We start from the raw sequence: 15,033 nt of genomic DNA, 5'->3' as shown, positions 1-15,033 counted from the left end.
TTTCCTCCGCCCTCACACCCCTGCACTCACCCACTCTGCTTCCCACACAGCCCCTTTCCCCTCCCTCCACCCACAGACTAGAAAGTGTGTCACCAGGGAACAAATGCCACCTTCCCAGGATAAAGAAGGAGCAGGAGGGGGCAGGGAAACTTTGACGATGTGCCTGTGGGGCTGCGGCAAGAGGTTAGAGGCTTCTGAGTTTCCCAGGAGTGAGGGACCCCTGACCTTGATGTCAGCCAGATAAACTGAGGCAGGGGCCACCTGGCCACCTTGCTCAGGGCTACCTGGCTAGGGTAGGCTGGAGAAGCCCTAGAATACAGGAGAGGTCTTCTAATCCCAGACATCCTCTAGCCAGCTGAGTGGGCCCACGACTTCTCATTTTGCTCTGCCCTGGCTTGGAGGGAGCCCCTGACTCACCCCTCTCCACAGGGGCTTCCAAGGGTTAATCTGCTGTACTCCACATCCCTCACATCTGCCCTCATTGGTTCCATGAGCCAGCAATGATGGACTGTTTGTTACCAGTGACCTGTTTAGTTTTAATTTGGGGGTGAATCTCACACTGTTGGAAGCTGGAGGCCAACAGTCTCAGGCTGGCACTGGATCTGGCCTGTCTCCCTCCATCCTAACCCTACTCCAGCTTGAGGCCAGATCCCCAACTCTAGCCTGAAATCAAATCTCTCTTTCATTCAATCTCTTTCCCTTTGGAGAAACTGATCCCTGGTTCAACAGTCGCAGAGGTCTCTTTGCTCATCTCAAGCATAAATCGAGCCCCCACAGAGTCAGATCATAAGGCCTCCTTCCAGGCCAGGCTGTCACTGAGAAGTGGGGCATCTCAGAGCTGCATGCCTGGTACCAGCTCCATGTTATGGGACTCATAGAGCCAGCATCATGCAGATCAGTAAAAATGGAACAAGTGGTCTTTATCAAACCTCTACCTCTATCCTTGGCCCTGCCCTGACCAACCTGAGGGGCTCATTCACCCACTAGCTCATTAAGAAAACACTGGTACCAACTTTATGCCCCTTGTTCTGTCTGATGCTTTAGATACAGGGTAAACGTACCATCATGGTCTCCATCCTCAAAGCCTTTCTCACTTATGGCAGAACCACCTAGATTCAACTAACCAAGCCACGGACTTGTACAAGTAGAGGGAGTAAAGTTCAGCAGAGCCCAGTGCAACTGGTCTAGGGAAGGCCAAAGAAGAGCTGGAGTGTGGCCAGGAAACCGGTTCCCAGCAGCCTGCCTGGCATTTGCTAGATGGATGGACGGATGAACCGGTAGCCTGGCAGAGAGAATGGAGCGAAGACGTTCCAGGCAGAGGTAGACCACGGGCACAGCCACAGAGGCCTAAGGGCACACCGTGTCAGACAAGCAGTACAGGGTGACCGGAGCACAGGGAAGTGGCCACAATCATAGTCGTGCCTAACGTGCTGAGCGTTTGCTTCTCTCAGCTACTGAACTAAGCACTTCATCCTCATCACCCCATGTAATCCTCATGGTAACCCTCTGAAGTGGGCAGTATGGCGATCCCCGTTTTACAGATAAGGAAAGAGTTGGGTGCCAAGCTGTTATCATTTATCCAAGGCCCTGGCTGTAGAGGATAAGCTCTAGCCTCCACTTGCCTCTGCCCACCAACCATCAGTCATAAAAGTACTGGGAAGTGGAGACTGGGTGGGGCCCTGCGAAAGATTTTATTTCCAGAGCAACTGAAAAGGATCAAAGGTTATAAACTAATCTCAGGAAAGGGGCCATAGCTAAAGGCTCCATTGTAAGGTGATTCTGCTCAGAGAACTTTAGAAAACCCAAGGGATTCTCTAAGAAAAAAATTTCAGATACAGTAGCAGGTGAGGGGAAGAGAAGGGTCTCTATAGAGCTCTCAAAGGGACCCTCCAATCACAGCACATAATTCTTAAGGCTGGACCTGACCCATTATTCAGACACCCAAAAATGGCTTCTCAATCCCCCCATCCCTAGAGGCGCAGCAACCAGAACGAGCCAGTGAAGGGTCACACAACCACACCTGGTTCAGCACAAATGACATGCTGTGGGTGCTGGCATATGTGCAAAGGACTGCAACCAAAGCTGTTGCACAGAAGGGCCCTTAGCTACCTACTCTGTCACTCGGGCCCAGAATGAAGATGAAAAGCTTAGATTTGAGGAGAGCCAGGCATGGTGGTGTATGCCTGTAATCCCAGTACTTGGGAGGCTGAGTCAGGAGGAGCACAGGCTCAAAGCCAGCCTCAGCAACTTAGTGAGGCCCTTAGCAACTTAATGAGAGCTTGTTTCAAAATAAACAAAGAACACAAGAAATTAGAAGGAGGATCAATACATGGGATTGCATTAAACTGAAGAGCTTCTGTAAAGCAAAGGAAACTAACAGAAACCGCAACAGAGAACTGACAGAGTGGGAGAATATTTTTGCCACCTACTCCTCCAATAGGGGACTAATATCTATAATATACAGAGAACTCAAGAAACTCAGCATATTAGAAAACAAATAACCCAATCAAAAAATGGGCAAGTGCACTAAATAGACACTTCACAAAAGAAATTCAAATGGCCAATAAATGTATGAAAAATATTCAACATCATTAGCAATCAGAGAGCTGCAAATCAAAACTACCCTGAGATTTCACCTAACTCCAACTAGAATGGCAATCATTCAAAACACAAACAACAAGTGCTGACGAGGATGTGGAGAAGTGGAAACTCTAATACATTGTTGATGGGATTGCAAATTAGTGCAAATACTTAGGAAAACAGTATGGAGAATCCTCAGAAGAATGGGAATGAACCTATCATATGATCAGCAACACCACTTCTGGGTATCTACCCAAAAGAATGGAAACCTAAATACCAAACTAATGCATGCGTATCTGTGTTCATAGCTGCCCAATTCACCATAGCCAAATGTGTAACCAGCCAAGATGTCCATCGACAGATGAATGAATTACAAAACTATGGGATATATACACAATGGAATTTCACTCAGCCATAAAAAAGAATAAAATTACATCATTTGCAGGGAAATAGATGGAACTGGAGAACATTATGCTAAGTGAGATTAGTCAATCATAAAAAGTAAAATATTGGATGTTCTCCCTAATATGCAGAAGCTAGGGAGAAGAAGGGTCATAGAAGGAACTCTAAATGAAGGAGAGACTACAGATGAGCAAATAAGGCAAACTAACTGAGGGGGATTGGAGGGGGAAGAGGGAAACTCCCTAATGCACATGATGTGCATTCACAAACATATCAAAGTCAATCACTAAGCCAAACATAAGAATGAGGGAGGGGGAGGGAATGGGTAGGAATTGGGGAAGGGGCTAAATGAGTGATGTGTGCATGTATGCCTCTACCATCTTGTACTCCATTAAGATGTATGACTACAATGCACCAATAAAAATATATTTAATAAAAACATTTAAAAATAAGGCTGGGGACAGCTTGAAGGTAGAATACCCCTGCGTCCAATTCCCAGTACCACACACACACAAAAAAAAAAGATTTGTGGAAAGAAAGCTGGACATGGCGGTGCATGTCTGTAACCTCAATACTCAGAAGGCTGAGATGGGAAGCTTGCAGGTTCAAGATCACCTTCAGCAACTTACGGAGACTCTCAGCAACCTAGTGAGACCCAGTTTCAAAAATAAAAAACAAAAAGGTCCGGGGGTATAGCTTGGAATTAGAATGCTCCTGAGTTCAATTCCAAGTACCACAAAAAGAAAAAAAATAAAGATTTGAGGAGGCAAGTTTTTGCACTTATAAGAAAGTACTTCTTGCCGGGCGTGGTGGCGCACGCTTGTAATCCCTGCGCTTGGGAGGCAGAGACAGGAGGATCGCGCAGGTTCGAAGCCAGCCGTGCGCGCTGGCTTAGGAGACCCTGTTTCCAAATAAAAATGTAAAAATAGGTCTGGGAGTGTAGCCCAGAGGTAGAGGGCTTCCAGGAACCCCAGTACCACCAAAAAAAAAAAAAAAGAAAGAAAGAAAGCACTTCTTAGAAGTTAGCAATAATTGACAAGAGGATGGGCCACCATGGGTGGTGCATAAGGGAGTGAGCTTCCTATCACTGGGGTTAAGCAAGCAGAGGCAAGTAACTACCAGAGAAATTGAGAAAGCCAAGCACCGAGCTGTTGGACAGCGTGCTGATGGCATCAGAAAGCAGTGTGCTTGAACCACCAACAGTTGGCCATTTGGCTGTAATTACCACCCTAAGCCTCCATCTCTTATCTGCAAAATGAAGCTAAGAGCACTATCCACCTCCTAAGTTTGTCATGAGGATTAAACGAGACAAGGTGTGGAATGCAGCACAGTTATGGGTGTGCAGAAAACCCTCAGGAATGGATGGATATTATGAGGTAAAACCATGAATCATATTAGGTTGCCAGCCAAAATAGTCCAGCATGGATTTTCATATTTCAACTGGTATTTGGGGGGCACCACTGAGCCTTCCTCTAACCTCTCTAATTTTGGAACTGAAAGTTGCTGTAACATTTGGTTTTGTGCCGGTGGAAGACACCCAGTGTCCTCTGCCCAGGCAGCAAGAACTCTGCTGCAGTCTTTTCAAAAACACAGAGTCCCGGGCCCATCCCTCCTGGCAGGTGGTACCTCTTTGCCCAGGTCCTCGCGGATGACCTGGCGCACCTCTTGCATGCTGCTCTGCGGGGCCTGGCTGTGCAGCACCTTCAGCGTGCTGGTGTACTCCTCTGGCAGCAGGTAGTCCAGAGCCCCCAGGTGCTGGCCCACCTTGATGAAGGTGCCCCGGTTGGCACAACAGAGCTCACAGAGACGCCTGGCAGAGCGGAGGTGCACCTGTAGGGAGACAGGCCGGGCCGGAGAGGTGAGTGCAGACTGTTCCCTGGACACCAATCCCTTTCCTGCCCCGTTCTTGGACACCTCCATCTAATCCCTGGCATCCATGCAGGTGCAGGCAATACACACACACACACACCTCCCTCCGCCTTCTCCTTCAATGTCTTCCTTTGGTATCAGATTGGAATGAACTCCCTGGATACCATGGGTGGTATGAGGTACCATGGGAACTCAGAGCTGAAAAGGAAAGGGCAGTAAAGGAGAGGCCCAGCTCAGAGTCACGGGCAGGGTGATGGTGGTGGGGGCAGCGCGGGTTACAAGTGGACAAATGCTTTGGACTTACAACTGGTAATGTCTTGCTCGACCCATCACAATTCAAAAATACCATTAGTTGAAAATGCCTTTACTCCTCCTAATCTAGTGAGCATCACACTTGGCGACAGACACGGTGCACCACACAGTGTGGGTTGTTGTCCTCGTAAGTCGTGGCGGTCAAGGCCGTTTGCTGCCAATGCCCAGCATCGGGAGAAAAGATCACAACATAATCACTAGCCCGGGAAAAACAAAACTCCAAGTAAGTTCCTACTGAACGTGTCACTTTTGCGTCATCATAAATCAAGTCTATCTCTGCCTCGAGCTCCAGACCCAGTCTTCTTTTCTCAGCTTTGCGTTGATTGAAACTGGATCCTACACTATCCCTCCCTCCTTTGGATCAGGCATTGTCAACGGTGAGATCATTGTGCTCGTTGTGATCTTACTGGCTTCAGTGTAATGTCGGCAAGCAGGGGCAGGCAGTGCCGAATGGGGGCCTCATAGACTGGCCGCACCCCCCACACTCTGCTACCTGTGGTCCCCTCCCACGGAGCACTCAGGCCTGCCCTCCAGGGAGTGTCTCACCACCCAGCAGGCGCCGCCTATACAGCAGCTCAGCTCCACACCCTCCCACAGGTTTCTCTTCCAACTCGCAGGCCACTACCACGGGCCAGCTCTGGCTCAAGCCCTCTGCCACATCTCACCAGCAGCCCAGCCTTCTCTGTTGAGCCCATTCCTAGCCATAGCGGTGGCAAGAGAACGGCTACATCCTCTGTGCATCCGTGTTCACAAGCCCTCTGCCCCAGGAGGAACAATTGTTTCATGTGTTGGCTACTTCTGTGCCATTAGAACCTCCTTTTATTCCTTCCAGGAGTTAACCACGTTTTAATTCTTTATAAAGAATTAAACTAATTTAATTAAGTGAATCTTTATATTAAATTATTTTAATATAAATCCTTCATATTAAACTAATTTAATTCTTAATATTACATTTTCCCTGTTCATATTACTGCCGTGACTGTGTCCTGGCTGAAACACTGAGTTGGCCCCTGGAATTGTATTTGAATAGATTATGATGAAAAGAGAAGCTGGGTGCCGTGGCACACACCTGTAATCCCTGCACTTGGGAGCTGACGACAGAAGGATCACAGGCTTGTGGCCAGTCTCAGCAGCTTAGGGAGGCCTTCCACAACTTAGTGAGACCCTGTTTCAATTTTTAAAAATTAAATAGGGCTGGGAGTATAGCTCAGAAGCACAATGCCCCTGGGTTCAGCCCCCAGTACCAAAATAAAAAAGGATGAAAAGAAAAGGCATTCCAGATGAAGAGAATGATGTAAACAAAGGCACCGTGTACTTGTTTGTGTTGCTGTGTTGTGAAGACTGCTGCATGTGTTGCTATGTGTGTACATGTATGTGCATGTGTGTTGCTGTGTCACTTTGTGTGTGTGTGTTTTGCTGATAGACCTTCTATACTGTTTTCTCTCTCTCTCTCTCTGTGTGTGTGTGTGTGTGTGTGTGTGTGTGTGTGTGTGTGTGTGTGTTACTGAGGGTGGAACCTTCTACCTCCAAATTATATTCGAGCCCCATTTTATTTTTCATTTGGAAACAGAGTCTTGCTAAGTTGCTGAGAGCCTCACTAAGTTGCTAAGGCTGACTTCAAACCTGCAATCCTCTTGTCTCAGCCTCTCAAGTGCTAAGACTACAGGTGTATGCCACCATGCCTGGCTTACTGTTTTCTTTAGACTAAATTCACATCTGCACTTCTCTCTGCCACTGACAGCCCTCTGAAAGCATTGGACTTGCCCTGCTCAGCCTTCCCAAAAGCAAGCCAAGCCAGGGATCTCCTGCCCCTCATCTGTGACTTGAACCAATGCTATAGGCATATGCACCATGAGGGATGTGCAGACAAGTAAGAGCTGATTTATAACAGCACCATCCAATAGAGCTTGCTACAGTGATGAAAATGTCCTGTACCTATACTGCTAAATACAGTAGCACTATACAGCTACTGAGCTTTTGAAATCTGGCCTACAGTGAACACTCAAATATGGGTGGTGGTGGTGATTATTTGTGAATCTTCTCATTACCTCTACAATATAGATCTTATGTCTTCAAAGATGAAGAAACAGCTGGGCGTGGTGGCGCATGCTTGTAATGCCAACATTCAAGAGGCAGAGACTGGAGGATCGCAGTTCGCAGACAGCCTCAGCTACTGAGCGAGGCCCTTTGCAACTCAGTGAGACCTTGTTTCAAAAATAAAAAGACTAAAAATTAGGGCTAGGGGTGTAGATTGGAGGTACAGTGCCTCTAGGTTCCATCCCCAGAACCACAAAAACGTGTGTGTGTGTGTGTGTGTGTGTGTGTGTGTGTATGAAAAAACAATCTCAAAGAAGCTCAGTGACATTCCCAAAGTCCACAATGAACCATGCTACATACAAACTATGCTATTTCCAAACTATATGTCAGATGCACATCCCTGTACACTAGGTACCATGTGCTGGGGAACAAGTCTCAGCGGGATTTCTCTAGGTTCCAGGCATTGTGGTGGGCTACGAGGAAGTATAGCCACGGTCTCCACATGCCAGAAGCTCACAATGTAGAATGAGTAATAGACATACACCCACAAAATGAAAATTACCCAGAACATGCAGCAAAGGTAGCTGCCCAATGACTCCAATATGTGTGCCAGGTGGTCCCCCAAGCTAGGCCCAAGGGAGGTCAAGGTGACTGAATCACGTGCACACAAGTTAAGACCAACTGCAGCTGGTTTTAAATAAAACAAGCAAGAGAGGAGGCATGGTGGCTCAGGACTGTAATGCCAGTACTTGAGAGGCTGAGACAGGAAGATCATAGGTTCATAGCCAGCTTTCATAGCCAGCCTGTTTCAAAGTAAAATAAAAGGGCTTGGAGGATAGCTCAGAGGTAGAATTTCCCTGGAAGGGGGGAAACGAAGGATCCTATAACAAGTTAATAGCACTGGCTTTGGAATCAGAAAGATCTGGATTCAAATCCTATTTTGTTTTTGTTTGTGGTGCTGGGGAAAGAACTTAGGGACATCTTACCTCCAAGCTACATTCCCAATCCTATTTTATTATTTATTAGAAAACAGGGTCTAGCTGGCCATGGTGGCACACGCTTGTAATCCTAGCATTCGGAAGGCTGAGACCAGAGGATCGCAGTTCACAGACAACCCAGCTACCTAGTGAGGCCCTCCACAACTTAGGGAAAGCCTGTTTCAAAATAAAATAAAAAATAGGGCTGGGGGTGTAGCTCAGAGGTAATATGTCCCTGGGGTCTATTCCCACTACCGCAAAAAAAAAAAAGAGAGAGTCTTGATAAACTACAAAGCTGGCCTCTCACCTGTGATCCTCCTGTCTCAGCCTTCCAAGTACAGGTGTGTGCTGCCACACCAAGCTTCAAATCCTATTTTGAAACATACTTGTTTGCCGGGCGTGGTGGCACACGCTTGTAATCCCCGCGCTTGGGAGGCAGAGACAGGAGGATCGCGCAGGTTCGAAGCCAGCCGCGTGGTCTGGCTTAGGAGACCCTGTTTCCAAATAAAAATGTAAAAATAGGTCTGGGAGTGTAGCCTAGAGGTAGAAGGGCTTCCAGGAACCCCAGTACCACCAAAAAAAAAAAAAGAAAGAAAGAAACATACTTGTTATATAACCTTGAAAAGTTAATAGACTTTGGAACCTCAGCCTCCACATCAGTAAAAGAGGGATAATAATTATACTCATCACTGTAGTAGTTAAATGAAGTAACACATATAAAGAACATAGCATGGGGTCCAGTATATAGTCAGTGCTCAATAAGAAAGAGACAGAAAAAGTGCTGAGTAGAAAGAGTCAGAAAAGGGAGGGGATCAATCTTCCTAGAAAAATGAAATTAAAAAAAAAAAAAACTGCAGGACCATCCACTCCCTATACTTGGCCGGTCTAACAAGTCTACACCACAGTCTAATGGGTAGCAAGGAGAGCAAATTTCATGGGCTGTCATCTAGTTTTCAAAGGACCAGAGTGCATAAGAAATGTCAATATAGTTTTATTCTAAACATTGAGACTTGAGGTTCTAATCCCCAAAGACTTCCCTCCTGTCCCAGCCAACTGACACCATTCACCCTTTTGCTCACTGGCCCCAGAGCTGCCTCCACTCAGCACCTGATTTCCCTGCCTGGTGGGGTGTGGCCCTGAGAGCCGCATACCCTCCTTCCATCTCGGTCAAAAGACCACAGGACAGCTGGCATGGTCTCCCTGCCCAGACTCCAACCTCCTTTTCACTAGCAGCTCAATAACTTGCCTTATGATTATCTCATTACCAATAACCTTGCTATAATGAGCTTTAATAGGCCTCATATTAATTAAAAGCATTGTCGTTAGCCAGCTTGGTTCGTGGTTTGAGAGGGGAACAATGAATAGCAAATAAGATTAACTCAATGCTGATTAGTTACTGATTTGGCCAGACAGAGCAAAGGCCGAAGAAGGACAATTCTTTCCTTGCATTTGAATCCATGCAGGCAGGAGTGGCCATCCCCCAAAATGGCAGAAAGGTACCAACAGCAGACTAGATCTGTGGTGCACCCCATCAGAGCTGGGTAATATCGTCAGTGTGGTCTTGAGATGTTATGAGACAGAAACACACACACACACACACACACACACACACACACACACCTCACATAAACAGACAGGCAGGAAAAGAGAAATGATGAAAGAGAAGGCAACAAGCCAGGCATGGGGTGTATGCCTACAATACCAGTACTTGGGAGACTGAGACAGGAGGATCACAGGTTCCAGGACAGCCGCAGCAACTTAGCGAGGCCTTCCACAATTTAATAAGACCCTATTTCAAAATTTTTAAAAATCTAATAAAAAAGGGCTGGGGATATATTTCAGAGGCAGAATAGCCCTCAGTTCAATCTATAGTACTACAAAAAGAAAAAAAAAAAAAAAAAGAGAGTGAAGGCAACAAACCCTTTGATTAATTCTTCCAGTCAAATCCTCAAGCCTCAAAGAACTGAAATTTTAACAGTGCTATCAGTGGTATCTCTATTTTCCTTCTTTCTTTCTTTCTTTCTTTCTTCCTTTCTTTCTTTTTTTCTTTCTTTTTTTTGTGGCCCTGGGGGTAGAACCCAGAGGCTTTCTACCTCTGGGCTACACTCCCAGACCTATTTTATATTTTATTTGGAAACAGGGTTTTACTAAGTTGCTGAGAGCCTCACTCAGTAGCTGAGGCTGGCTTCGAACCTGTGTGATTCTCCTGTCTCAGCCTCCCAAGCGCAGGGATTACAAGCGTGAGCCACCATGCCCAGCTATATTTTCCAAATTTTTATAACCAATATGTATCAATAATGTGGACAAATTTTTATTTAAATCAACAGTTCTTCAGCATCTTCTGGAAATAAAAAAGTCCTGCTGATTATTTTTCAATTATAACTATACAAAACTCCATCATGCAGACTGAGAGAAACCCGGCCTCTCTTGCCTACTCTGGAGCTGCGATCCGTGTGTGTGTGTGTGTGTGTGTGTGTGTGTGTGTTGCATAAAAAAAAAAAAAGAAAAAATGAGCCTCCCTCATCCCTGAGAAGGCAGGCCAGGGCTGTCTCCAAGGTCTTTTCTGGATCTTTACCTTTGCTTTAAGTTGTCATTTAGATCACAATGTAAAACGTATCATGTGTTGGGGTGGAAAAAACAAGTTGCAATTTATACAAGTTTTGAAGGAGTTGGCCCAAGGTTAAATTCCACTCTGACTTCATGGGATCATTCTGTGAAGATCACCAGGGGGCCAGATTGCCTTGGTCTGCATCCCAACTTCACCACTTAGAAGCTGCTCACCTTGGACAAGTTAAGGACTCTCTACTCAGTCCTCTCATCTATGAAAGGAGACCCTCCCATTACCTAGCTCCTGGAGTTGCTGAGGAGACTGCTTGGGGTCAGGTGACACAGGTACTCCACTTGGCCAGAACTGGCATTTCTACACTTATTGTAAGGGAACCTAGGATTGTTTTCAATCGGGTACAGTAAGATGTATAAAGAGATGACTGCTGTGAAATAAGACATGTTAGTCACAAATCCCCAGAAGTAGCAGAAGTTAGGCCAAGTGGAAAACAGCATCAGAGTGGGTCTGGGGGCAGAGAGTGAAAGGAACGGGTGAGCAAGAGCCTTTGCCGCAGGCTGAGGGCAGGCAGTCTAGCCTCCTCGGGGCCATGTCAGTGCACTCGGGGGCACAGGAGCAGTCCCTAGTGGTTTGGTACCTGGCCCTGGGGCAAAGCAGCTGAGGATGAAAGAGCCTGAGAGAGGTGGTTGAGGATGGTGGGTTCTGCATACTTATCTGCAGTTTTACTTTTTGTAATCTCAGGTACCCATGTTCGACTATGTTCTAAAAATACTAGATAGAAAGTTCCAAAATAAACAAGTTATACATTTTAAATTTCATGGTTTCTGAGTAGCATGATAACATCTCACAATGTCCTGCTCCATTCTGCCTGGGATGTGAATCAGTCCTGTCAGTGTGTCCATGCGGTATACACTACTCACCGATTAGTCACTTGGTAGCCATCTTGGTAATCACTGTCATAGTGTCAGTGCTCGTGTTTAAGTAACCTTTATCTTACTAAAAATGGCCCCAGAGTGCAAAAGTACAAAGGCCGGAAATTCAGATACACAAAAAAAGTCACAAAAGTGCTTCTGTTAAGTGAAAGGTGAAATTTCTTGACCTGACGAGGAAAGAAAAAATTTGTGTACTGAGGTTGCTGAGATCTACAGTATAGTAAATATTCTGAGAGAGAGACCACATTCGTATAACTTTGATTACAGCATATTGCTATACTTGTTCTATTTAATTACCAGTTGTTAATCTCTTACTAAGAAATGTTATCATAGGTTTGTTTGTATAGAGAAAAACACAGTATCTATAAGGATTTGTACTATCATTATTTTTAGGCATGAAACCTGGGATCTAGGAACATCTCCCCAGTGGGAAATGGAGGTCTACTGTACTTACTATGTAGGAGACCCTAACCTGAATACTTCATTCATGCACTATCTCATTTAATTATGTAATTAATTATTATCCTCTATTTTACAGATAAAGAAACTATGGCTCTGAAGGCTAAAAAGCTTGGCCAGGGCAACACAGCTAATTAGTGGACAGAGCTGGCATCAAAAGCCAGGCAGTCTGACTCCAAGACCACAATGCTCTCTAACCACAATAAAATGCTTCTTGGAATATCTGTAAACCTCAGGGGCTGGAGTGAGGGTGCAACTCAGTGGTGGTGGAGTGTATGCTTAGCATGTACAAGGCCCTAAGTTCAATTCCAATCACCTTAAAAAAAAAAAAAAAAAGCCGGGCATGGTGGTACACGTTTGTAATCCCAGCATTCGGGAGGCTGAGACCAGAGAATCAGTTTGTTGACAGCCTCAGCTACTTAGCGAGGCCCTCTGCAACTTAGTGAGACCCTGTTTCAAAATAAAGAACAAAAAATAGGGCAGGAGGTATAGCTTGGAGATCAAATGCCCCTGAGTTCTATCCCCAGACCTCCCCCCCCCAAAAAAAAGAATACCTATGAACTTCAGAAGAAAAGGTTTTGACCCAGATCTCAAAGAATCTGGATTCTGAGCCAATGCTGCTAATTACTGACCCTATTTACACAACCCTCAAAACTTACTCCAGCTTTCTGGGTCTTAGCTGGCTCCTTTGAAAATGGAGAGGTTGAGGGCATCAGGAATAACAAGTGTGTGGCATGCATGCCTCTCCTTTATTACTGCACCACAGCACATACCAGACATCACCAATCAATCACAAATTGCACTCACTGAGCTCAGATGAAGACTCACTTAATCTCCATCTGACGCTGGATAACCCTATATATTCACTGGTGTTGGCAGACGAAATCCTTTCCTTTCCCAGGACTGACGGTTTCTAATGTATCTTCTGACTCTAAAAACCTACAGCTCTGTTCCTGGTTCTAAAGACAAATTTTAATCTTAGCCTCAACTCCAAGTAGACTACTGTCCCTACTACATCTTCCCTCTTTAAGATAAAAATGGCATTACACCATGACATTATGCAGTCAGCTCCACGTTCTCCCCTACCCACCATGAACCACACTCCAGGGCGATCCCCAATCTGAGCAATGCAGACTGGACCTGCTCTCCACATGCTCCTGAGAGGGCGCTCTCTCCCTGCTGCCTCTTTAGGGAGCCCAACTGAGGGGCATCTAGGATGAGGCGGCACAGGTACCCCAGCATTAAGCAATGTGTTTCAAAAGAGTTCTAGCCAGTTGTGGTGGCAACATAGGAAATTATGACCCATCATTGAACCTCAGCCAGTTTCTTTACCTCTTTTTCCAGACACAGCAACTAACCTAGAACAATATTCTATGGAATGGGACAGACTCTGAATACCGGTTCTCTTTCGGAGAAGTCCATCCCAAAAGAGAAGCTACGGGAGAGGGTATTTGGAAGGGCAGTTGCTGGTGACTGAGACAGCTCACTGAATAAAACATGCTAAACAGTTGCCAGGGATACTTGCATTTTAATAGGGAACAGAGTTTTAGGCCAAAGGAATTATTCTCTAATGGTGGAATTACAAGCAATCGACAATGATTTAGGGAGGTATTAAGCAAAAAAAGTTGTTCTGGCATTCCTGAAATCCCAACAAATGAGTTCATGTGCCTGTGCAAGCCCTCGGCAAACAGCAACTAAGCTAAAAATTTAAGGAATTAATAATATTATCACTGGCAGCTCGTGACTCTGCCTGACAGTAAGCAAGCTTGCTACCACACAGGCAAACCCAGATGCACACGGGAGCCCAGGACATGCACTCTTTGCTCTGGAAAGCATCCATTTGGGAACCTAGTTGCCAGAAAAGCGGAAGAGAACCCTTCCCTCCATCTGCCCCTTAATCACACACACGGAGAAGATGCATAATTAATTTGTTCTCAACAGTTATTCTGTGGCTGGAAGAGTGAGGGCATTTCTGGAATGGCAATTACAGACAAGAAAAACAAATGTTAGACCACGAGCAGAATAATATACCCAGCCGGCCCGCTACCCTTCCCTGCCCCCATTGTGCTTATAAGGGCCACACGCTCAGATGCGAAAAGAAAGTCTTTTTCACGTCCTCACCATCTTATGCTGTTGGGGGCTGGTGGGAAGGAACAGAAGCAAAACCCTGGAAGACACAGGAGGAGGATCCTCCTCAGAAAGAGCGAGAACAGGCACAAACCTCAGGAGAAGGCCAGACGGCAGGGCGTTTGGGGAACAACTGACCACGTGTAGGAATTAGATGAATTTGACTCCTGTTACATAACTTATGATTATTTACATAACTTATGATAATGACATTTTGGTTACTTAGAAAAATGTCAGTTTTTAGAGCTGCATACTGAAATTACAGGTGAAATGCCACAGTGTCTATAATGCACTTTCAAAATTCTTCTGCAATAAATAAATGGACAAAAGAATTATGGCAACATATTTCAGACCTAAGTGCCAGGTATGAGGTTCATCCTATTAGTCTCTGTGCTTTTTAGTTACATCTGGAATTTTTCATACAGAGACTTTTTTTTCCCCTTAAAGATCCCACAGCAGGTCCCAGCCTACTGTTGCCAACCCTTCCATGTGGCCCAGGAGACCTTGTGTGCTTGCCCTGTGCCAGCCTCTCTCTCCTCATTTTGTATCACATGCCCTGCTGTTCACTCTTACTTTCCCACTGGCCTCATTTCAGGTCCTTGAACAAGCCGAGTGCATTTGCCGCCTTGGGGCTTTTAGCTTTGTGAGTCCCTCTTGTTGGGGTATGGGCCTGGCCCTGTCCTCAGAAGGGCCCCCTACTTGTGACTTAATGCTCTACAGTTGCTGTGGAAGTCAGAATAATGCCCCATATTCCCCAAAGATGTCAACGTCCTAA

General features: G+C 45.7%; 1 protein-coding gene across 4 annotated transcripts in view; it reads right to left on the bottom strand.

Annotated features, from left to right (window-relative positions):
• The window catches only part of ADCK1 (aarF domain containing kinase 1), a gene marked incomplete at both ends in the record, with an annotated part of 103,075 nt that overhangs the window by 67,865 nt on the left and 20,177 nt on the right, over positions 1 to 15,033 (bottom strand). For 2 of the 4 annotated variants that reach the window (XM_080708118.1, XM_080708119.1), the window contains one exon: positions 4,609 to 4,812. The exons of the other annotated variants lie outside the window; for them this stretch is intronic. In XM_080708118.1, the coding sequence (XP_080564244.1) occupies positions 4,609 to 4,812 (204 nt within the window). The remainder of the gene's footprint in view (positions 1 to 4,608; positions 4,813 to 15,033) is intronic. 4 annotated transcript variants of the gene reach the window in all.

This window comes from Muscardinus avellanarius (assembly GCF_963383645.1).
Source record: "Muscardinus avellanarius genome assembly, chromosome: 12".
Lineage (NCBI taxonomy): Eukaryota > Metazoa > Chordata > Mammalia > Rodentia > Gliridae > Muscardinus > Muscardinus avellanarius.
This window is presented reverse-complemented; position numbering and strand designations above follow the sequence as displayed.